This window comes from Carcharhinus amblyrhynchos, chromosome 7 (genome assembly GCF_965287045.1).
Source record: "Carcharhinus amblyrhynchos chromosome 7, sCarAmb.v2.hapA, whole genome shotgun sequence".
Classification (NCBI taxonomy): Eukaryota; Metazoa; Chordata; class Chondrichthyes; order Carcharhiniformes; family Carcharhinidae; genus Carcharhinus; species Carcharhinus amblyrhynchos.
Genome location: NC_137330.1, coordinates 28,693,913 through 28,719,983, shown reverse-complemented (window position 1 = coordinate 28,719,983; position 26,071 = coordinate 28,693,913). Strand labels below are relative to the sequence as shown.

Genomic DNA, 26,071 nt, shown 5'->3' with positions numbered 1-26,071 from the left:
AAACAAATACCAGAGAATTACGAATGCTTGGTCCGTCACTGAATATATTTTAGGGCTGGAATGGACAAATTTTGGTGTCTCAGGGAATCAAAGGATATTGGGAATGGGACGGAAAGTAGATCTGAAGGCCAAGATCAGCTGAATGGTGGAACTGGTTTGATAAGCGGTATGCTTTATTCCAGCTCCAATTTTATGTTGTGTTCACTGGGTTGCTGGCAGCTTCCTTTTCAATCTGGCAATTTATTTTGACATTTTAACTCCCCTCGTGAACTGACATTTGCCGATCTCTTTTTGCAGGTTAAAATTCACCCCAAGCCTCTTGACACGCGCCTTGAAATCCTCATCTATTCTAATGTAATGCAATTGTATCAAATTTTGTTTGATACATATCCTAAGTCATTGCATTGGAACGAATCTCAACCATCTGCTCAAGGTGTGTGCATGTTTTCACTTCCAGTATTTACCCATCTATTTCAATTTTTTACTTCTGATGTTGAATCTCTGCTTATCAGTGTTTTGGTCTTCACTTTCATTCTTGATCCATCTTCTTCCACAGTCCTTCTTCACTTTGCAGAATCAGAAGAGGTAATACAGGAAATTGTAAACAATCAGTGTACTATTATCTGCTATAGAGATTGAAATTGCTGTTTTATATTCATGCATAAGACTTATTTAATCTACTCTTGTGCATACTGTAGACATCCTCAATTTTTGATGAGGGGCAGCACAATAGTTAGCACTGCTGCCTCACAGCGCCAGTGACTGGGGTTCGATACCCAGCTTGGATCACTGTCTGTGGAGTTTGCACATTCTCCCCATGTTTGTGTGGGGTTCCTCCCAGTCCAAAGATGTGTGGGTTAGATGGATTGGCCATGCTAAATTGCTCCTCAGTTTGAGGGACTAGCAGGGTAAATACTTGGAGTTATAGGAGATAGGACCTCGGTGGGATTGTGGTCAGTGCAAACTCGATGGGCCCAAAGGCTTCCTTCTTCACTGTAGGGATCCTATGTTGTCTAGGATGCCCAACACAGGAAGAATACATATTCATGGTTACAAAAAAGCCACCGATGTGCCACAATGATGCCAGTCCTAGGAGTTTGTTCAAATGAGGAACGAGAAGCCACATAAGACGCTAACTGCAAGATGATTTTTTTAATGTTCGTGGCCAGCATGTTTTCAGAACTAGGGTGCACTCTTACAAAATACACTATGAAAAATGCTTTGCAGAAAATTGCCACAAAAGGAAGCATAGTGAAGAAAACTATTTTATTGGAGATGGCAACAATCAAACCAAATATCTGCTAATATTAGATCCTGTATTCTCACTGCAGTTTTGGATCAATCGGGCAATCTGAACTTACGATATTTAGCTGGAAGGTAATTCAGCTTTTGTACACCAATTACAATAAAGAAAAATGTACAATTGTGAAGGACAATTCTTTACATATTTTGGGATGTTGTGAAACATAATGTTAGTATAATTCAAGATGTAATAAAAACAAAAGATAGCATATTTTAAATTGAAGGAGGTATTCATAAACATTGACACATCAAAATGTTTCATTGTGTGACTTAAGAATTTTGTCATGCACATTTGTTCATTATTTCTTAAATAAAAATCAATGTATCCACCATAAGAAAAACAAGTTGACAGCAATACATTTGACACAGTGTCATACTGTCCTGAAAGTTCTCTCACTGGCAGCTCCTGACAATAGACCTTAATTTGCAAGTTTGAATGGTGATTTTTTTCTTGAAGTTCATATGGACGAATCTGCATTCATATTCTTACATTGTGGAGGCAAACTACCATCTCTCCAGTACATTGTAAACATTCAAAGCTAATGAATTTTTTTTTAAAATATTTAATTTCATTTTCAGAGATGAGTCTTCTGCAAGTTGGAAACCAGTGATATTGGCAAAATTCGTACTCAACCTATTTTTCTAACACATGATAAAACAGTCCTTAGCACGGTTATGTGGAAGCCTCGAGGAATGCTGTGCAACATCTTAAACACTGATGGTATACAGCTTCAAAATCCGCTTCATTTCCCTGGGAATAAGAAAATAAATAAAGATTTAAAACTCACCAACAGACATAAAATGCAAAATACTGCTGGAATCAAATGGAAACAGAAAATGCTGGAGAAACTCAACAAGTCTGACAGCATCTGTAGAGAGAGAAAATAGAGCCATTGTTTGGAGTCTGGATGACCCTTCATCCTCCAGACATATTTACTATTAGCACAGAAAAGGGAATAGAAAATATGCACACTTCCATTCTGGATTTTTGAATATTTTAAATTCTGCAACATTCCTAAATTATATATATAAATAAATGAGAAACTTTCACTACTTACATAATAGGGATCTTGTATGATAAGATTATTTTGTGGGTCAAATGATCCAAGAAGTTTTATTTCGGACTTGTAGTTCTTCACTTTGTCAGCCATCCTTTTTAAATCCCTGCAAATGTATTAAATATAAACTATATTTCCCCTATAGATTTAAAATGGATCATTTCAACACTACTTCTAAGTCTCCCCCCCCACCTTATTCTTCAATATCAGGAAACAAAAAAAAATGCATCTATTGTACATAGCAAATATTTTTAAAAAAGACTTATAAAATCTTGTTTTCCCACCTGTTGGGCACTTCGTTTTCTTTGTGAAAAATCACCCCCACCGTTTGCCTTCTTTACTACCTGCATGCTTATTTTCCTCGACTGATGCAGGAAGACACCAAGGTCTCGTTCAGTATCCACCTCTCAGTTTATACCCAATCAAATAATAATGTCTTCTCTATTATTGTTATCAAAGTGGATAACCTCACAAACGTTGCACCCAGTGCTTCGCTCTAAATGAATGATAACTAAATTGTAATTTTGTATTCACCATTTATAGATAATGGACCAATCAGAAAAAGATTACATGCATTCTATTCCTTTGTCAAGGTATATCTATCCAGGCTTGATTCTCTTGTCACAATGAACAATACATACATGTCCCAGCCCAATCAAATGCTCTCTGTGGAAAATCACTAAGGGGCAGGAGGGAAGCTGAAAAAATTTTGTACCATGGAGCTGCAGAATTTCCTTTCCTGCCTCTCTGTTACAGTTAAGCAAATTTTCTCACTGTGAAATGTGTGTGTGTTTTTTTTTAAAAACTCCTCCCACTGTTTCAACATACTTGAATGCCAGGTTTGGTAGGTGCTATCGAAGAAGCTTTGGTGAGTCGCTGCAGTGCATCTTCTAGATGGTACACACTGCTTGTATCTGTAGTGCAGATGAATGTTTATGGATTGCGTGCAGGCTTTATCCTGGATGATATTGAGCTTCTTTAGTGTGATTGGAGCTGCACGCATTCAGAAATAGAAAGAATTCCATCACACTCTCGACTTGTGCTTTGTAGATGTGGATGTTCTGGGGAGTCAGGAGACGAGTTAAACTCCAGGGAATTCCCAGCCTCTGGCTACTTCATGCAGCAGCAGATTTTACGTGGCTGGTCCAGCTCAGTTTTTGTCAATGGTAACCCCTAATATATTGATAATGTGGAATTCAGTGATGGCAGTGCCACTGAATATCAAGAGGAGATGGTTATACTCTCTCCTGTGGGGAGATGGTCATTGCCTGGTGCAAAGGTTGCTTGCCATCTAGTAGCCCATGGCTTCTCTCACATTACTTGCCCATTCACTCAACTCAGGAGTTTTCCATATTGTCAGATGAATGCCAGCATTGGAACTGGACTGGAACAGCTTGGCGAAGGGTGCAGCTAATTCTGGATTATAAGTTTTCAGTACTATTGTTGGAAGGTTGTTAGGGCCTTCAGCCTTTGCAGTATCCAATATGTTTAGCTGTTTCTTGATATCACATGGAATCAAATTGGTTAAAGGCTGGCATTTGTGATGCCTAAGACCTGAGGAGAAGCCTCAAGTGGATCGTCCACTCAGCACTTCTGGCTGAAGGTGTCTGCAAATGCTTCATTCTTGCACTAATGCTGGGCTTTCCCTTCATTGAGGATGGGGATATTTGTGGAGTCTTCTCCTCCTGTTAGTTTTTAAACTACCCATCACCATTCATGACTGGATGTGGCAGGACTGCAGAGGTTAGACCTGATCTGTTGGTATTGGGATTTAGCATGGTTGCAGTGCCGCACAGCGTGATGGAGGGTACCCGCAACACGAATATAGAACTTTCTCTCCATAAGGACTGTGTGGTGGTCACTCCTATCAATACTAGCACAGGCAGTTTAATTCCTTTGTAGGTTTTACAGCAGCTCGATACAGTTGAGTGGCTTGCTAGGCCATTTCAGAGGGCAGTTAAGAATCAAATTGCTGTGGGTCAGGATTCACACGTAGACCAGACAAGTAAGGATGACAGGTATTTTTCCCCCTAAAAGGTTTTTTGCAAACCAGATAAATTTTCGCAACAATAAACAATAACTATGACTGAGACTATCTTTTTAATTTTATATTGTACAAACTGAATTTAAATTCCATCAGCTGCTGGTGATAGAATTTGAACTCGCATCCCCACAACATTAGCCCGGGCCTTGGGACTATTCTCTCAGTGACATTACCACTATCTCCCAACAAAGAAAACTTCTATGCTAACTGGAAGCTGTATGCCAAGTGTGCCATTAATAAACAATTTGCAATAAGTGTAAACTGGAAGTCTAAATCAATTAACATAAGGAAACAAAAGTTTCAATAATAAACTATCACACTTTCATCACACTAGGGCATCTGTTTAAAAATTAGGACAATGGTTGACAATAATATTCTACTCACCTCAAATTGCTTTCATCCATGCATAACATGTAATCAAATGTTAAGAAATCATTCTTGGTTACCTAGGAATTTAAAAAAAAACTTAAAGTCTGATACAATACATAATATGTAAACAAAAAAGCAAATCATTAAATTTTGATTAATGACCAACAGATAAGCTATTATGTCTTGACGAATAGATGAAAAGCCAGTGATAAGCATTATTTCAATTTGTAAACTAATCATTGCTGTCAACTAGCACTGCTAAGCAGAAATTAATTTTAAATGATTTATCATATCTAGCTAATACCAGGTGGATATTTATATTAATTCTTTGGTGTCAGCTTCAGTTCATTTTCACCACATATAATAAGTTATCAATTAAAGTTCCCTCTCAGGACTGAATCTTGGCTGATGCTCCTGTGCAATACTCAGGGAATGCTGTATGTCCTCTTTCAGATGAGAGTTTAAGCAAGATCCTGACTGTTGTTTTTATTTGGACACAAGATTCCATGGCAGTATTCATGGACCAGAGGGGTTGCCATCATCAACACTTTTCACTCAAATGAACACCACCGAAACCGTTTAATTGATCAGTTATTGCATTGTTGTTTGATAAACCTTGCCACACACTGATTAGCTGCCACCTTTCTCTGCATTACATAATGACTACCCTTCAAAATGTAATGAATTGCCTTTGTAGTGTGTCATAGAAAATGCTTTATTTCCTCTTATATTAATGTTACTGCAAACAAAACCATACCAAAATTGTGCATGAATATTGGTTAATCTCTTCTTTTTCTTACGCAATTCCTCAGGACTAAGGGTGACTTTCTTCCATTTCGGGGTGTGGGTCCTGATGTGACTAGAAAGTCTAATGCTGGATCCATGCACACTGTCACAGGTGGGGAGATAATGTTTGAGGTGGTGGGTGGAATGCACAAATTCTGATGTGCTCCTTCCGCTGTTTACGGTTTGCCTCCATCTTGGTCTGTCAGAGATATTCAAAATGGTTGGCACCTTTGCGGTTGCTTCTTCTTTAGTTTGTGTAGTCTGGAGCAAGAGATTCTCAAAAATTTGTGGGGACATTACATTTTTTCAGAGTGGCTTTAAGGGCATCTCTGAAACACTTCCTGTGAGATCTTGGCAACCACTTGCCAGGACAAAGCTCAGCAATGGGCTTGTTTTGGGAGTTTCATCAGGCACGCGGATAATGTGGCCCATTCAACGTAACTGATTAACCATAACTAGAAATGTTAGCTAGAGACAGAACACCAATATTGGAGCGCCTATCCTTCCGCTCAATTTGCAGGATTTTGCAAAGACATCGCTGGTGGTATTTCTCCAGGAATTTAAAGTGTCTGCTATATGATGTCCAGTCTCTGACACATACACTGACAGTAAGCAGCACTGCAGGATTGTAACCATGATCTTGGAGCTGAATTTGAGATCTTTGTCATAAAGTACTCTTGGTCAGATGGCCAAAGACTGCGCTGGCACATTGGAGGTGATGTTGAGTTTCACCATCGATGTCTGCTCTCACTGAAAGAAGGCTTCCTTGTTTACAATTTAAAATTGTTGAACTCAGTGTTGACGCTAGAAGGTTATAAAGTGCCCAGTCAAAAGACGAGGTGCTGTTCCTTGAGCTTCCCTTTAAGTTTATTTACTAGAGTCACAAGTAGACTTACATTAACACTGCAATGAAGTTACTGTGAAAATCCCCTATTTGCCACACTCTGATGCCTGTTGGGATACAAGATTTTAGTATGGCCTAACCAGCACTTTCAGTCTGTGAGGGGAAACCCACACAGACATGGGGAGAACCCTGGTCCCTGGCACTGTGAGGCAGCAGTGCTAGCCACTGTGCTGCCCCATTTGCATTAATAAAGATGCTGTCATTACCAAATATATAAATTCTTAAAGCATACAAGAACTGAAATAATATGCTAAGTCAAGATTTCCAAGACTACAGAATTCTTAAAACACTGGCTAGAACTTAGTTGTTGCAGCAGCAGACATGCAATGGACAGCTTTACTGGCGGAAACAACTGTCTGTCTACAATCATGTGGCAGTCAGCCAATAAACAGCAGAGATGCAGAACTGGGCCAATTATAAGAACATAAGAAATAGGAGCAGGAGTAGGCCATCTAGCCCTTCGAGCCCACCCCGCCATTCAATAAGATCATGGCTGATCTGTCGTGGCTCAGTTCCACATTCCTGCCCTCTCCCCATAACCCTTAATCCCCTCGCTTATCAAAAACCCAAGGAAGCTTCTTAAGGAGCCATTAATTGATGGCACAGGAGTCCATGCACAAGTTTTAAGTGGCACTTGGAGATGCCTACAGTGACAGGGCAGCAGATTTTTCAGAGGGAGGTAGGACTCTGCAGAACAGATTTGTAAGACTCAACATATTTCTCTCCCACTTAACCCATGCTTGTCACTCTGACCTCCAAACTGAATTACTTATCCTGATCTGCATCAAGATGGAATGTCCAACTTACACATGGCTCAGACCAGATAAAGGATGGCCCCATGGTTCTGTGATCTCCCTGCTGGCTTTCCTCCAGGCTGCCAAGGAACAACAGGCTCCCATCAGACCAAGGAAGCCTGGATGGAGACTGCAGCAGAAGTTAGCAGTCATGGAATCTGCAAGCATAAATAGATACCAGGTACAGAAAAGCTAAATGAATTCCACTTCACCTTCAGGGTAAGTTTGTCAGAACAAAAACAATTGTTATTGTAAAGGAGTGCTGGATACGCGAATGCTGACAACTTATAGCAGCTAGTTGAATTGGTTGAGAGCAAGGCGGCCACGCAATCATGGATAGCAAAGGAATGTAGAGAAGAAAACGTAGGAGACCTTGAGTTGCCTTCGGTGTCAACCACAGGGCAGAAAGGAGACATAGTAGCTTGTGAATAACATGAAGTTAATTGTCTTCTTTAGTACAGGTCTTCATCATCCATGACTCTGCCATATATGTCATAGGGCAGGAGGAGGACAAGGTGTCAACATCCTTCTCAGTGCCCCTCCTTTGGTAGTCAAGGACATGTCATTGCACTAAAGAGAGGAGGAGTTTCAGTCTGCCTCTCCTGGGGCTCTTCTCAGGTCACTTCAAGGGTGCATTATTGGCATTATCCCTGAACTCCAGCGGAAGGGCATTAACACAGAGTCATAGGTATGGACTGAGCCAACCACGGACTTGCTGAAAAAAAATTCCGCTGCCTGGGCTGTTCTGGCAGAGCTCTATATGCAGCTCAGAGGTTCTCTGGAATTATGCCTGCAATGCTTTGCATATCATTTTCAGTGGGCGGGGTCCTGAGTGGATATAACATGTTGCCCAGAATCCAACTGTACGATGATCTCAAAGCGCTGTGGCGCCAGAGAGTAGAATGGAATGCAAGCAAGAATGGAACTGAGCAGGCACCTGTAGGATGACCACACACAATTGAACAGTAATGGAGTTGAAACCATTTCCGTTGATAAGTGCTGCAGCCTCGTTGTAGAGAGCCCTGATTACATGTGCAATCAATAACGTCCCTGCCACCTCCTGCACTTGTGATGACTCTGAATCCCAAAGTTCTTTCTGCTTGACTCTGGGTTTGTTTTTGCACAAATCTGGTCCTCTTAAACAGAGCAAGTGTCAGTGATAAGTGCCCGTGAGATGCTTAACATGTCACCAATGGAGCCCACAAAGGAGCCAGGTGGCAGTGATCTTTAATGCCACTATCACTTTTAAAGCCACAAGCTTTCAGTTCCCCTTAAATTTAACAGCGCACAGGTCAGCGGCAGCCTAAGAAATTGATAATTATTGCTGGCATCAATTTTCTGACATTTGGAGGGAGTTGAGGTAAAATGTGTACAATCTGGGATGTCGTAATAACCTTTACCTGACTGGCACCTGGCTGGTTCCCTTTAACCACTCTCAAGAGTTTGAATCAGCTGCAGGCTCTTGATGGCCTCCTGACATGTGTGTACCTGGATCCTGTTTTAGTCCCTCTCTGCATTGGTCCTGCTCTATCCAGGTTTCAGGAACACTGAGTGGATGAGCCCCACGTTGGCTCAGAAAGCCCTGGCAAGGAAATGTTCCCCATTTGATCCCTGGACTTCAGGAAACACTGTCACCTGCATCTGAAGCACCTCTTCTACACAGTTACCAAACTCCTGCAGCCAGTTAAATCTGGTCTTGCCATCCCAAAATGATCCACATCATGAGATGATCAACTGTGTGACATTGACCCTTCTCATCCTCCACAATAAATCAAGCAATTTCATCCCTTTTCGAAGAAAATGGCTGAGTTGTGACAGGCAGGTCCAAGAACTATCTTTCACCTGTTCACTGCCAGCTTTAAATGGTTCTGGAACCAAACGCCCAAAATCTCTCTAATTTGAAATGTTAATGAATGATAATAATATGCAAAGACATGGAAATTACCTTTCTGCCATTTGGTGACGGTATTGCTTCCTCCCCATTGGCAGGATAATTCAGGCCCTTCATTCTGAAGAACTGGCATAGCACCTCTCACAGGATTCAAAAATGTGTGCTTGGCCAACCAATGGTGCAGCAGTTATGATCGGGAATGTATAGGAGGTCAGAATTAGAGAAACTCAGGTATCTCAGAGGATTGTGAAGTGGGAGGAGATTAGAAATGACACAAAGGATTAAAACTTTAAAATCAAGATGCTGCTCAACAGGGAACCAACGTAGGTCAACGAGTGTATGAGTGATAAGGGCTTTCCAGCCAGGAATGCTATTTTTATGAAGTAGATTGCCTTGTAGTTTGAATACTTCAAAAAAATTGTTTACCAAGGCTCTGCAGTCTCAGAATTAATCTTTAAGCTAAATTTTTAAAATATATAAACCATAATCCTGTGTAATTTACAAGACCTCCACTTAGCTATGCTAATGTCGGAATGATCCAAGATTGTATTGCACAGCAAGCAAAAAGTATTCATGTTTTCCTTCACTCAGAGGTACTACAAGTTATTACGCAATACCACTGTGACTTCCGATAAAACAGGCTTGCTTTTCCTATATTTCCTTTTGTGAAGTTTAAATTTATAGTTAATTTTAATATTTCACTGTTTCTAGTTTTTATTAAATGGAGTGACTGACTGGACAATTAATTTGATTTGTTCACATATTTGCTAGATAGGTATGAACAACTTGTCACTACCAATCAGCAATGAAGGAACCGTATGAAAAATTACTTAAATTACTTATTTCCTCACTGTGCATCCCCAATCTGAAAACAAAAATGGTCGTTTCAGTATCATTTGAATGTCATTAGCAGGACTGGGACTGAAACTGAAATCTCCAAGCCAGCTAGCATCTTTCACTCTAGCAAAGATTACACTAGCTCCCCACTTTTGGATTGCTAGCAACCCGACCCTGCTGGAGTGAAAGGTGTGATTGGGGGCCCCCTCAGACGGTTGGGCAGCAGGGAGTGGTGCCCCCAGGGCATTGCCCCTTGGGCACAATCAGGGTGCCAATGCCACACAGGACCTTGGCACTGCCCACTGGGCATAGGGCAGTGCCAATGGGGTTGGGCCTGATGGGGGTGATTAGGGGGTCCCTCTGCCACTCTGCAGTCAGGAAGTCAAGATCAGTTGGGGATGGAGGCAGGCCAGCGACAGGGACGAGCTGGGGGGGGTGGTGGTTGACAACCCCTCCAGCAGGCTGACCAGTATCCCCCATCCCCACCAGCCTGCCCCAATCGCTGGTCTCCCTCCTTCCCCCACTGATCCCAACTGCAGAACAATGGGACCATCCCATCTCAATGTGCCCAGCCCCTTTAGCATAGCCTCATGCCCTATGGGCAGTGCCAAGGTGCTCTCTGGGCATTGGCACTTTTCCCCGAGCAATGCCAGGGATGCAGGCTGGCAGTGCCAGGGTGCCAATGCCCTGGGGGCACTCCCATCTGACCCTCTTTGCAGGGAGGGGGGTGGATCCCATTGCCTGCTACCCCCACCTCACCCCACTTCACCAGCAGGGTTGGGCACTGGTTCCCTGTTACCAGGGAACTAGTGTGATCCCTGCTGAAATGAAATACTCTGGCAGGGTAGGAGACTTCAGTCCTAGGCCTGCAAATCACATGCAAATGAAACTGAAATGATCATTTAAATGGTCTGTGCATCTCCCCACCGGTTTCCGGCGTGGAGCAGATGCCACTGGAAATCCGGCACTGGGAGACCCAAGTTTGTGCGAAGTGAAGTTCAACAAAATTATCAAGTGTCAATGACAACCAATACTTATGCTTTCTGATACATTTATAATTATTTTTCTCATCCAGTTTAGGCTGACTTTTTCACTCTGCACAATAACAAAAAAAAACCGAATTATTACTGAGAGAAAGCTGCATATTCACTTCTAGATTAGGAATGAAGAATGCAAAACTGATAAGATTAAAATGCTTTTTTGGCGGTTAAGGATTCTCATAATTAAAAACAAAATACAGTTTAAACAGACTTGGTTCAATTTCTTATCCACTAAACATTGCAGTTTCAAAAATAGTATTAATATCAGATTAGTAAAATTGTTTGATATTGCCAGGGGAGCAACTGTAAGTGATTTCCCTGTGGGAGGAGCTCCCCTCCCCTCTCCCTGTAGTCTTCTTGCTAGTCTCAAAATTGACACCAGGTGAACCCCTCAACTGAGGTGAGACTCTCCCAACTCCCACAAAATTGTGGACAGGTCACAGATAGGATGTTAGCAGGAAGGTCATCTGGGAAATTTTATGGGACACTGCCCAGTAAACCCACCGGCAAGGACTTTAAAATGGTTTACAAATGACTGCATATGGTTCCTTGGGACAGGATGTAAGATTAACTTGCAAGAGATTTATTTTTACATAGAGAGCAGTGAGACTGTAGCACGCACTGCTAAATGTTATCAATGAACATAAAATGTTAATATTAATTAATGAGGAAAGAAGAATTGAGAGCAGGACAGGCGCATGGGATCCAGAGTACTCCTCATATGGAAAATAAACGTCAACATGGACTGGATGGGCTGAAAAGTCTCGTTTCCATGCTGTATTTTCTAAAAGATTCAAAAGGAAAGACTAATGTGAACAAGAAAGCCAACTTACATTTATAAAGCATTTCGTCACATCTTTCAAAGTAGCCAAAATTGATTCATGTACAAGAGCTGCTTTAAGATGCAGTTACTGTTATTTTGGGAAAACCCTAATAAAAAATTTACAATGTACAGATCCATTAAACATGTTGGGTTAGTGAAGATACTGATTAATTGATGTAGAAAATTCACAAAAACATGAGCTTGCAATGCTTTTTACCTTATGAAAAATTGCCTGTGTGTTAATGAATATTTATACAATGAAAAGCCTTGCATTTAAATAGCACTTCTTATGGCCATCTCTCAAAAGCTTTATAGCCAAAGTATCTTTGAAGTGAAGTCAACACTGTAATGCAAGATATGCGGCAGCTAAATTTAGCACATAATGAACTCCCACAAATAGCACCATGATGACGATTGGATCAAGGGATAAATATCAGCCAGGACTACAGGGATAAAACATCACTTTCTGGAGTGTCAATTTAAGGAACAGAATTCAGAACTGGGGAGACAATGGTATCATAGCAATGTTACTGGAGAAGTAATCCAAAGGTCCAGGCTAATGTTCTGTGGATTTGGGTCTAAATCCTACTACTGCAGCTGGTGGATAAAATCAATTATTAAATTTGGAATATAAAGCTAGCTTTAGTAATGGCTACCATGACAATGATCCTTGATCGTTGTAAAAACCATCTGATTCATGAAATCCATTTAGAGAATGAAAACTGCTGTCCTTAACCAACCTAATTGAGTCTAGACCCACAGCAACTTGTTTGACTCTTAACAGCCTAACAAGCTACTCAACTGGAGGACAATTAGAAATGGGCAACAAATACTGGTCTTGCCAATAATACCCACAGCCAATGAAAGTATTAAAAAAATTTAAAAATACTCAATCAATTTTAAGAGCACATATGTGCAATATCATTTAATAGTTACCATGAAACCAAAACATGAACGATTCAGGCAGACACGAATGGGGAAACTAACTTGAAAATCAGTTTCAAAAAGGTTGCTCTTAAAGATTTAACAAGATGCAATAATGCAACCAGGGATTTAAATCTAGAATTCAAACCAATACCATCTTCTATTAATTTAGATATATGTACTTTGACAACAACATATTCTAATCATACAATTTATAAATGGTACTTTCATCATGTGCTTAAAAAGATATGAAAATTTCATTTGTGAAGTACAAAGAAACTCTCCAGCATCAGAAAGTATCAAAGTAACAATATCTATGTGACATGCAACTCTTGGAGTCAAAGGTTTACAGCATGCAAACAGGCCTTTTGGCCCAACATGTCCATGCCACCCTTTTTTTAATATCCCTAAACTAATCCCAATTGCCTGCATTTTGCTTATATCCCTCTATACCTATTTCACCCATGTAACTGTCTAAATGCTTTTTAAAAGACAAAATTGTACCTGTCTCTACTACTACCTCTGGCAGTTTGTTCCAGACACTCATCACCTTGTGCAAAAAAAAATTGTCCTTCTGGACACTCTTGTATCTTTTCCCTCTCACCTTAAACCTATGCCCTCTAGTTTTAGGCTCCCCTACCTTTGGGAAAAGATATGACTATCTAGCTGATCTGTGCCGATTATTTTATAGAACTCCACAACAGCCTTCTATGCGCCAGAGAAAAAAGTCCCAGTCTATCCAGCCTCTCCTTATAACTCAAACCATCAAGTCCCAGTAGCATCCTAGTAAATTTTTTCTGCATTCTTTCTGGTTTAATAATATCCTTAACTCTTTAACTATCCCATCAATGACACATGAAGTCTGACCACCAGGCAGAATTGCAGTTAAATTTATAATAATTTTATGGCTTTTCCTGTGTCCATTAAAAGAACAACATGTTTTGTATCATATAAATCAAGGCTGTGTTTCCACTAATTAAAATCAGCATGATTTGAACTCAATCAGCTCAAAAAGGGCACAATTTCTGCAATTTTATGTTGGTTCAATCCACTTTGCCAACATCCCAGTTCACAGGAATCATTTAGAACTTGTGCATGAATAAATTGAAATGAACTAAAAGCAAGGCACGACAGTGAAAACTGTCATGAGAAACATGCCATAAATCAATGTGCACACTATTCAGCTTGAAATCACTCAGAACTCTTAAAACTTATGCATTAATAAATTAAAATTAATTTAAATCAATCTGATTTATGATCCTTGTAGAGGCCATGACTTAAGAAATTTGACATTCCAGGTATCAGCAGAATAGATGATATGACAAGATTGTGTGATTTAAGACACTTAGGGTGGGATTTTCTGGCCACAGTTGCTCCTTGCTCCGAGGCCAGAAATTCCCACCCAAGGTCAATGGACTTTTGGATGGTCCCATGGTGGACGGAACGGGAAAATTCCACCCTTACTGTACTATAGAAATACTACTGACTGAACAATATTTTTGGCAACTTGTAATTTTACTACAGAACTGAATTTAACACAGCTTAACACAACCTACTCTCATATGTGTTACACTGGTCTTTAAGTAGACATTGAATTCTCCCAGAATCAGTCCAAAATTATTCTGAGCTCCCAAAGTATTTACTTGTGATCTTCTTTTCCAGCCTGGAAACGTAGCTCTAGAACTGTCCTTCATAGTCCAAGTTTTCCCTCCAGACATCTGCCTCTAGCTATAGCTAGGCAGCTCTTCTGGCTTTGTTTTATCTCCTTACAAATTTGGTATTTGCAGTTAGAGTGCAAGCTTCCGCCTGCATTCCAGTGCGGTGAACCACAGAGATTTTAATTTCTAGCTATGCTCTCTCTCGGACTTGGGCAGACTGATGGTGTCTATCAATTTTCAGGCATCTCTTAAAATCTTCTCAATCCAAAGCTCATTTCTATGGCAACATAAATCACATGGCCTTGTATCCAGGTAGAATTGCTGATCACCTTTTTTCATTTTATTGGAACTAAAGGGACTGTTTATAGCATAACAGTTTCCAACCGCATGTTCTCAACACTTTTCTGGGACTTGAGACTCCCAGTCTATCAATTGTTAGTACACACACTTCTGCCATTATCTCCATAAGAACATAAGAAATAGGAGCAGGAGTAGGCCATCTAGCCCTTCGAGCCTGCCCCGCCATTCAATAAGATCATGGCTGATCTGTCGCTGCTCAGTTCCACTTTCCCGCTTTCTCCCCATAACCCTTAATCCCCTCTCATCAAAAACCCATCAACCTGCGTCTTAAAAATATTTAGCAAGGCAGCCTCCACCACTTCAACGGGCAGAGAATTCCAGAGATTCACCACCCTTTGAGTGAAGAAGTTCCTCCTCAACTCCGTTCTAAACTGCCCCCCTTTTATCTTGAGGCTGTGCCCCCTAGTCCTACTGTCTTTTTTGAGCGGGAAGAGTCTCTCCACCTCTATCCTATCCATCCCATTCATCATCTTATACGTCTCAATGAGATCTCCCCTCATTCTTCTAAACTCTAACGAGTACAAGCCTAGTTTATTCAGCCTCTCCTCATAGCTCAACCCCCTCAACTCCGGCATCAGCCTAGTAAACCTCCTCCGCACTCCCTCCAAGGCCAAAATATCTTTGCGCAGGTGCGGCGCCCAAAACTGCACACAGTACTCCAGCTGCGGCCTCACCAATGCCCTATACAGCTGCAGCAAGACCTCCCTACTTTTATATTCAATCCCCCTCGCTATGAAGGCCAGCATCCCATTCGCCTTCCTGACCACCTGCTGCACCTGCAAGCTGGGTTTTTGCGACTCATGCACAAGGACCCCGAGGTCCCTCTGCACCGTCGCCTGCTGCAGTTTTTCGCCCCGTAAGTAATAGTCCTTCCTACCATTCTTCCTACCAAAGTGGACCACCTCACACTTGCCAACATTAAATTCCATTTGCCATTTCCTGGCCCATTCGCCCAGCCTATCTAGATCCTTCTGCAGACTCTCCACACCCTCCGAATCTCCAAATACACCTTCCTCCCAGTAAAACAATCTGGATTCCTTTAATCCCCAACAATTAAACCACCTAAAGGCTTGCTGTTTGGCAGATCACATAATCCTGTTCATTTTACTTTAAAAACAGTCCCAAACCATAATCTTACAAATCTCAGAATTATAACACAGTGCTCTTAAGGCCAGGAGCAGGGTAGTAAAATGTTTGCAGAAAAACTCTTACTGTTTGGTCTTCAGCCTCACTCTTGAAGGAAAATTCTCTCAGTGGATTTTATAGGAAGCCACCCTCAAGATGCTTAAAACCTGATAGCACACCTCACATTTAATAATCCATTATATTCATTTACACTGCTTTGTTGCATTGCCCTGAAGTAAATTTTAAATGAGGGATTATGCAATTCACTTTGGCGGAAATTTAAAGCAAATTTTTTTTTGCATCCAAAGTACAAACTCGATACTCATACGGCGTGTTTTTAAAAACAGTACATTCTGACTTACTTTGAGCAGTGTTGCAAAAGGTTTTTGTAACAAAATGTGTCAGTCTTACTTTGTATATCATAATTATCTGTTTCTGTATCTCAAAACATATTTGGAGACACACTAAATTTAGAATTAAATGGAAAAGTTCAGAATTTACTTCAAAGTAATTCCAGTCAGAAATAAGCTGCCAAATCATACATGTTTAATGTCCTGCAAGATACAAACAAAAAAGCTAAAGAGTTTTGCTATCGTGTAGCATTTGCGACAGAAAACAGGAATCAGGCTGGTACTTTTTCCAGTGTAAACACAACATTAGCAAAAAGCAAAGTTAATTTGCCCCTTCACACTACCTTCTCCAAAGAATCATGTTTCCCTGCAACATGCTGGAACTACGTTACAGTTTACGTCTGAAGGCTCATATCTGAAAAGTATCACCAGAAAAACAAACCTTTTCCAAAGAAGGTGCACTCTAATGCATTAAATAGCAATATTCTTTTAGATGTAGGCTGCATTTGCTACATACTTCTAGCACTTCTCATTCTGGACACACTGCTGGAAATTCGCTCTTTTAAGTTTTTCTATCTTACAAACTCAGTTATGATGTGAAAATGCCAGCGTTGGACCAGGGTGGGCATAGTAAGAAGTCTCACAACACCAAGCCAAAGTCCAACAAGTTTATTTGGAATCACAAGCTTTTGGAATGCTGCTCCTTCATCAGCTGAGGTCAGCTTATTTAACCTCCTGAGCAGACAAAGCTCTAAAATCTCTGCTTAGCCCTTCAAAGAAAAGAAGAACCTGCACTTCTCTAGCATTTTTTTTTTTAAACAGAACGTCCCAAAGAACTTTATAGTCAATTAAGTTTTGGGAAGTAGAATCTTTATAACATATAAAGTATTGCAGGTAATTTGCATTCAGCAAGTTCCCAAAATAAAAGCAATGCGTTTATGGCCAGAAGGTTTGTTTCAGCAACACTGGCTGAGGAATAAAAACTGACAAGGACACCAGAGATTCTTCTTTCAAGTAGAGTCAGAGGATCTTATACACCTGCCAGATATAGATGAGGCCTTCATTTCAAGTCTCATCTGAAAGGTGACACTTCTAACAGTAGAGCTGTCACTTAGTACTGCATTGCGAGTATCAGTCTATATATCAGTTCAAGTCTTTGAACTTTGACTCAGAAGCAAGAGTGCTATTTATTGAGCCACAATGACACCATAACCTAAATCAACCAACATTATGCAATCATATATTTTTCAAGCACATTTAAAGAGTATGCACTGGAAATGGAGTGTGAAGTATCCAATGTTATTGTTGACATTAATCAATCTAGAACATTTTGTTCAAAAAACAGACATTTCATAAGTTAAAAAAGGCTGGTTGGTCTACCTGTCTTGCCTTATGTGTTGTCTCAATGCCATGCTGTCTTAAACAGTTTAGAGCCCTTGAGTCTGGGGCGTTCCCAACATTGAAGTCAATTACACCAGCACTGTCTACCATCCACTGTAATAAGAAAGAAAATTGATAGCCCACAATAAAACAAATAAAAACTGGGATACAGTACCTGCCTGGCAATATGATTCGTGGTAATGCCATGTTTCATCAGACAGCTCTGGCCCCGTTGGTCAGCAGGATTCCCTATTTCATACGTTGACGTTGCTGCACTGTCTATTTTCCACTGGAAGAAATACAAGTGCCATGCTGTTTGTTTCCCCATGCAGTCAGTTTTAATTATATCAATTATATGAATTAAGATTTAAAAGCTGTATTAACTCCCAACTTCACAAAAACCAAGCTTCAATATAATTATTTCACTAACTTGATGAAAGTCCAAATTATGGCATTTTCATTCAAATGCAGCAATTACCACAATAATACACCATTACATTGAACTTCACACTTAAAATCATCTGAAATACAAATTGAATTACAGCAAACTTTGTTCAGACAGGATTGTGACACGAATTTCTCCCTTCAAAAATATATTGTGATTTGCTGCTGTCCCAACTTTACCAGAAAACACCAGTGTGCCAAAGCATGGTTTTTGAAATGTACAAAAGTTAATTGAAGATTTAGTAACACTTAAAACATATTTTCTAGCTCTAGAACCACAAAATACTGAGGAAAAAATAAACAAAGTGATACAAGGAAACACTTTGTGGTGTCCGGTAAATGTAAGTCACTGACAAAAATGTAAACAAAGGTGAAAGACGCAACGTGAAGTAGTTAACTAGCAAGAAAGTGGGAGGTGGGGTGGGGGGGTGGGGCGGAGGGGTGTGGTGAAAGAGGAAAAAAAGCTTTGCAAGACCTTGAATTGCTTTTCAACATTTAACAGCAAAGAAACAGTAATGCCATGGACATGATTAAATATGATTTTTTAAAATTACATTTGGAATGCAAGCTTCATTGTAAAGGTCAGCATTTATTGCCAATTCCTAATTGTCCTCGATCAGTTGAATTTCTTTCATTCTTTCATGTGGAGAAGATACACTCAGTGTTGTCAGAGAGGAAGTTCTAGGATTTTGACCCAATGGCAGTAAAGCAAGTATAGTTCCAAGTCAGGATACTGCATGGCTTTAAAGGGGAACTTGGAGGTGATGGTACTGCCATTCACCCACTGCCTTTTCTTCCAAGTTGCAGAGGCTGTGGATTTCAAATATGCTTATGAAGAAGCCTTGATGAGTTACTGCAGTGCACCTTGTAGACAGTACACACTAGTATGTCAGAATGGAAGGAATACATGTTTAAGGCAGTGGATGGATTGCTGATCATGAAGGCTGCTTTGTTCTGGATAGTTTGAATGTTGCTGGAGCTGCACTCATTCAGGCAAAAGTAGTGTATTCCAGCGTGCTTCTAACTTGTGCCTTATAAATGGTAAACACCTTTTGACTCCTCAAACCACAAATTATTCATCACAGAAATCCCAGCCACTAATCACAATATGGCAGGTCAGCTTCTGGTCAAAAGTAAACAATAGGCTGTTGATGGATTCAGCAACGGTAATGCAGTATAGTCATTCCTTCATTGTTGCTGGGTCAAAATCCTGGAACTCCTTTCCTAACAGCACTGTGGGTGGCCCTACACCCACACTGACCAGAGAGGCTCAAAAGGCAGCTCACCATTATCTCAAAGGCAGTTAGGGTTGGGCAATAAATGCTGGCATAGCCAGTGACACCCACATCTTATGAAAGAATAAAATAGTTCCAAGTCAGGATGGTGTGTTGCTTTGGGAGTGGGGGGTGGTGGTGGCTTGCAGGTGCTGGCAATTGCACCTGCTGTCCTTTTCCTTCTGGGTAGTAGAGGTCATAGATTTAGAAGGTACTGTCAAAAGGAGCTTGGGAGAGTTGCTATAATGGTAGATGGGACACACTGCTACTACTGTGCATCAGTGGTGGAGGATGAAAATTCTGAGGTGGTAGCTGGGCTGCCAATGAGCTGCTTTGTCTTGGAAGGTGTCAAGCTTGTTAGTGTTGTTGAAGCTGCACTCATCCAGGCAACCGGAGAATATTCCATCACACTCCTGACTTTTCTGGTGAAATCAGGTGATGTACTCACAACGGAATTCCTTGCCTTTGACCTGCTCTTGTAGCCACAGTACTTATATGCCTAATCTAGTTTAATTTTTACAAACATATGAAATAGGAGAAGTAAGTCATTCAGCCTTGCATACCTACTCAGCCATTCAACAAGATCTTGGCTGATCTGTTTATGTTATGTTTCACATTCCCCATCTACCCCCAATGATTCCTTTGCCCAAAAAGAATTTATATGCTCTGCCTTAAAAGTATTCAGTGATTCTGCTTTCACCATCTCCGATCTAGAGAGTTCTAAAGTTGCATAGCACTGAAAAAAAAATCCATATTTCTGCCGTATAAGGCAATCCCTAATTTGAAAACAGTACCCCTTGTCTGGGGCTTACTCATAGTAGGAGACATCCTCTCAATGTCCATCTTGTCAACACAGTTCAGGATCTTATATATTTAAATCAAGTTACCCCTCACTCTCCTGAACTCCAGTGGAAACAAGCCCAGCCTTCCCAACTTATCCTCAAGACAACCTGCTCATTCCAGGTATCAATCTAGTAAACTGCCTCCTTTACACCCTTCCTTAAATAAGGAGATCAAAACCGCACACAGTATTTGAGGTACAGTCTCATCAATGCCATGTATAACTGAAGCAAAACATCCTTAATTTTATGTTCAATTCCTCTTGTAATAAATTTAGCATTCCACTAGCCTTCTTGATGACACGCTGCACCTGCATACTAACTTTTTATGACTCATGCATGAGTGCACCTAAATCCCTCTGGTCCTCAGCATTCCAGTCATTCTGCATTTAAGTAATAATCTGCTTTTTTATTCTTCCAGCCGAAGTGAACAACTTTGCACTTTCCCACATTATTCCATCTGCCAGATTTTTGCCACTTACCCAACCTGGCTATATTCGTCTGCAAACTCTGTACATCTTTTTCACAACATATTTTCCTACCTATCTTTGTATCGCCTTCAAAATTTAACTACCATGTCTTCATTCTCCTCACCTAAGCCACTGATTTAAATTGTAAAAAGTTGAATTCGCAGCACAGACCCCTGCGGGACTCCATTTGACCCATTTATGCATACTGTTTTCTACCAGCCAGCCAATCTTCAAACCAGGCTAGTATAATAACCTGTAGACCAAGAACTTTTAATTCTTTCCAATAACTTTTGATATGGCACCTCATCAAATGCTTTATGGAAATCCAAGTATGGCATGTTTGCTGATTCCTTTTTATCTACAGCCCATGTTACTCCTTCAAAGAACTCCAATGCAGTTCAGAGTGCAAAGGGACAATAGGGGGACAGGACTTGGTGTGAATAGATACAGGCAGCAAAGTTCTGGATGACCTCAAGTTTTTGGAAGGTAGAATGCTGTTCACCAGCCAGCACTGACTGAAATAGGTGAATCTAAAAATAATGAAGGCATGGAATGAAGATTTCAGCAGTAGTTGAGCTGAGGTGGGGCAAAGACAGGCTATGTTACAGAGGTGGAAACTGGCAGTCTAAGTGAATATGAGATTGGAAGCTCACCTCGGGGTCACCCAAAGGTTGAGAACTTGAAGCTTAATTGCTGAATGTCATGAGGCAGAGAGATAGAGCTGCTCAGGTGTGAAGTTTGGAGCATGGCACCGAAAATAATTGCTTCAGTTTTGCCAATATTTAATGGAGGAAATTTCTGCTTATTCAGTACTGGATGTCGGATAAGCAGTGTGGTAACTGAGCAACAGTGGAGTTGACTTAGAGGTGGTGAGGTAAGGCTGGGCAACATCAGCCTACATATGGAAAGTACTGCTGTTCTTTTAGAACATGTCACAGACAGGCACCATGTAGGTGAGACATTAGAGGAGGGGAGGCAGGGATGGAGCACAAGGATAGACCTTGTGGGGATACCAGAAGGAATAGTGTGGGAGCACGAAGAGAAGTCATTGCAAATGATGCTCTAGGTACAATTAGAAACAAAATAGGGCAGTAGAGCTACACTGGAAAAGTGATACACAAGTGGTTAAAAGCAGAAGTTTGATATAGCCATAAGGAGTACAAATAAAACAAACAGGTAACTTTAAATTCATACAGAACCTAGGTTAGGCCACACAGCATGCTATACACAGTTCCAATTTGCATAATACAAAAAGATTAAAACACTGAAATTAGTGTAGAAGAGATTTACGATGATGTTACCAGAATTGGGAAGATGCAACTATACTGAAAGATTGATCAGACCAGGGCTCTTTTCACTGGGAAAAAGACTAACCAGCCCAAGAGAAGACTTCAAAACCATAAAGGTTTCAAAACAGGCTGGATGTAGAAAAACTCTTTTCAAACATGGATCAGTTCACAGCAAGTGGGCATCAATATAAGTTAGCTACCAATGATAGGAACATAAAGTAAGCAATTCAGCCCTTCGAGCCTGCTCTGCCATTCAATCAGATCATGACTGATCACTCCCTGGCCTCAAATCCATCTCCCTGTTTGTTCCCCATATCCCTTTAACCCGCGTTTCAAAATCAGAAATATACTTATCTCCTTCTTGAAACCATTTAATGGTTAAATAAAGAACTTAGGACACCATGGCACAATGAGCACTGCTGCCTCACAGTGCCAGGAACCCAGGTTCAATTCTGGTCTTGGGTCACTGTATGGCGTTGGCATATTCTCCCCACGTCTGCAGGGGTTTCCTCCTATACTCCAAAAATGTGCAGATTAGGTGGATTAGCCGTGGTAAATTAACCCTAGTTTCAGGGAATTAGCAGGGTAAATGTGGGGTTGCGTGAATAGGGCTTGGATGGGATTGTGGTTGGAGCAGACTCAACGGAACAAATGGCCTCCTTCTGCACTGTAGGGACTCTATAATTCATTTCTATAGAAGACGGCAAGGATATGGGGCTCTCTGCCATATGGGGTATTTGAAGCAGACATTATTGACACACAAAGACTGGAATAGGGGAACAGTGGGACAAGATGGGACAAAGGAATTAGAGCGAGAGGAGTTCTGTGTAATATTAACAGTGACATTGTCCATTTGGATCAAATGGCCCATGTCTTTGCTACGGAATCAATACAAAAAAATGCTTTTGGAAAACAATTAGTAAAACTAATCTTTACCAATATTGTGATCAACAAGTACACAATATGTAAAGTACATACTTGTTGCATGAAGGATTGACTTTCATGTACCACAATTTTCATTGTGTTATCAACAGTATGAAAATTAAATGCAAGCTTGAGACTGTATGACAATTTGTGTTGAATAAAATCGGAAATCTTACGTGCATCCGCTGCTAATAAATACAGCAGTGCAGATTCAGCACAGAATGATAGCAAGGAAATAGCATAATTAGTGATACAGCCAGCTTATACTCTTGATTTGGTCACTTATGAAGGGATTATTTATTTATTCAGTTTTTTTTCTAAAAAAGTGAGTAGGACTTACTTTGTTTATGATGCCTTGATCTGTTGTCAGCTTTCTGAAGATAGCTTCAGCAATTGGAGATCGGCAAATATTTCCTTAAAAAAAAGGAAGAATTTAGAATATGCTTGTATGAATTTGTCAAATTTTATATTTTGCTATCAAGTATTGTGCAATATTAAGAACATAGAATTCCTGTATTTGAGATAAATAGATTAATGGTTTGCATGCAATTCAATACACCTCCAATTTGTGATGGATAATTAAAATACATGTAGAAACAAAGTTTCTCAACAGAGGTGAACTTGTTAAGCAGTATTTTTTTTACACTTCGCTTCTATAGATAGGATCACTGCATAAACCATATAATTTCACTCAGAACAAGAATAACTACTGCGCTATTAAAGAACCAAAATCAGCAGTGTGTTTCCTCAGCACAAGTCTACCTCAGACAAAGCCAAGTGTGGTTTACAACTCATTCTACATTCAGATGTTTCCAATTTGATAGACAGGATGAGACATTTTACCACCTACATCATTAGGTGACAAGTCACAGGAATAGGACGCCATTTAGTTCCTCAAACTTGTTCCTGCCAATTGATAAATCAGACATGGCATATCTTTACCTTAAATCTACTTACTCATCTTTGATTTCTATTCTTTGACATCTTTGCCTACATTCTCTATTGGGTGAGAAGTGTTCCTCTGATGCCAGAGCCATCTTAAATGGGACATGAAGAATTCAAACTGTGAAAAATGCTTTATCACTTTTCTTTATGGCAGGAGGGTTGGTGACCAGAGGAGACAAATTCAATGTATAAAGTTCAGAGAGGATGTAAAGAATTTTTTGTTTTTACATAGAAAGTCGGGATACGGAATATACTGTTTAAAAAAGTGTAGTGAAAGCAGACTAGATAGCAACTTACAAAAAAAATTGAAATACTTTAAACAGATAAATTTTCAGGGTCTAGGGGGACAACTTGGATTTATGTATCATCTTTAACATAATACACCATAAATGTGTTACCAAACAATGACACAAAAGCTTCCTGATGTGGCATTATCAGGGCAACTAACCAAAAGCTTGGTCAAAGAGGAGCATTCTGAAGGAGAAAAGACAGGCACGTGGCTGTAAACAGCCATGGCAGCTTAAAAGGTATGATCAGCAATGATGAAGTAATTAAAACTTGGCACGCTCAAGAGTCCAGAAATGAAAAGTGCTGCTACCTCAGAGGATTGCAAGATTGGAGGGGATTACAGATATAGGGAGAAACAAATTAAGGGTTTTGAAATTAAGGATGAGAATTTTTAAATGAAGACACTAACTGGGAACCACTGAAGGTCAACAAGCACGGGGTAAATGGGATTGGGGTGGATAAAGAAAATGGGTAACCTCAAGGTTACAGAGAATACACTGTTGGAGGTCGTCAGGAACATGTTGAAATAGTCCAATCACCAGAAAGCCAAGGCACGGACCAGAGTTTCAGTAGCATTGATCAGGTCGAAATCAAGGAGCAACGTTCTGGAGTTGAAACAGTGCTCTGCGATGGTGCAGAGCTCATGATGTAAAAGAAAAATGAAAACAAAATGCTGGAAAATTTCAGCAGGTCTGACAGCAACTGCAGAGAGAAAATAGAGCTAATGTTTTGGGGAAGGGTCATTCTGACTCAAAACATTGGCTCAGTTTTCTCCAAGTTGGTGTCAGACTTAGAGATTTTCCAGCATTTTCTGTTTTTGTTTCAGATTCCAGTATCCGCAGTATTAGGTCACTGTCTGTGTGGAGTTCGCACGTTTTCCCTGTCTCTGTGTGGGTTTCCTCTGAGTGCTCCAGATTCCTCCCACAGTCTGAAAGACATGCTGGTTAGATGCGTCAGCCATGCTAAGTTCTCCCTCAGTATACCCAAACAGGCACCAGCGTGTGGTGACTAGGGGATTTTCACAGTAACTTCATTACAGTATTAACATAAATGGTACCATTTAAACCCTGTTAACATGGAAACAAAGAAGATAGAAGCAGAAGGCTATTTGCGCCTGCTCCGCCATTTATTACAATCATAGCTGATCATCCAGCTCAATAAGCTAATCCTGCTTTTTCCCCCCATAACCTTACATTCCATTCGCCCCAACTAATATATCCAGCTGCATCTTGAATAAATTCAATGTTTTGGCATCAATTACTTCCTGTGGTAACGAATTCCACAGGCTCACATTCTCTGGGTGAAGAAATATCTCCTCACCTCCATCCTAGATCGTCTACCCTGAATCCTCAAACTGTGACCCCAGGTTATGGACTCCCACCATCAGGAATATCTTCCCTGCGCCTTCCCTCTCTAGAATTTTAAGTCTCTAAGAGATCCTCCCTCATTCGTCTGAACTCCAGCAAAATCAATCCTAACCTAGTCAATCTCTCCTCATACATCAGTCCAGTCATCTCCAGAACCAGCCTAGTAAACCTTCACTGCACACCCTTGACAGCAAGAACATCCTTCCTCAGAAAAGGTGACCAAAACTGCACAGGATACTTTAGGTACTGTGGTCTCACCAAGGCTCTGTATAATTGCAACTACAGTAAGACTCACAACACCAGGTTAAAATCTAATAGGTTTATTTGGTAGTAAACGTCACTAGCTTTCAGTGTTTGCCGCTTTGTCAGGTGAGTGGGAGTTCTGATCATAAACAGAGCATATAAAGGCACACATAGTTTACAGAGTACTGATTAGAATGCAAGTCTTTACAGCTAATCAAGTCTTAAAAAGTGCAGACAATGTGAGTTGAGATAGCATTAAGCATAGGTTAAAAAGGTGTGTATTGTCTCCAGACAGGACAGTAAGTGAGATGTTGCAAGCCCAGGCAAGTCATGGGGGTTACAA

The 26,071-nt window shown here is 40.5% G+C and overlaps 1 protein-coding gene across 2 annotated transcripts in view; it reads right to left on the bottom strand.

Annotated features, from left to right (window-relative positions):
- Positions 1–1,247: 1,247 nt before the first annotated feature.
- acp1 (acid phosphatase 1) overlaps positions 1,248–26,071 on the bottom strand; it is a 28,857-nt gene continuing 4,033 nt past the window's right edge. Inside the window, exons 2-6 of one of the 2 annotated variants that reach the window (XM_080192067.1) lie at positions 23,226–23,299; positions 17,646–17,759; positions 4,789–4,850; positions 2,361–2,466; positions 1,248–2,053 (exon numbers count right to left, since the gene is read on the bottom strand). In XM_080192067.1, the coding sequence (XP_080048193.1) occupies positions 1,976–2,053; positions 2,361–2,466; positions 4,789–4,850; positions 17,646–17,759; positions 23,226–23,299 (434 nt within the window). In that variant the 3' untranslated portion in view covers positions 1,248–1,975. Of the gene's footprint in view, positions 2,054–2,360; positions 2,467–4,788; positions 4,851–17,645; positions 17,760–17,820; positions 17,935–23,225; positions 23,300–26,071 lie in introns of both variants that reach the window. The other variant, XM_080192066.1, reaches the window with a different exon arrangement.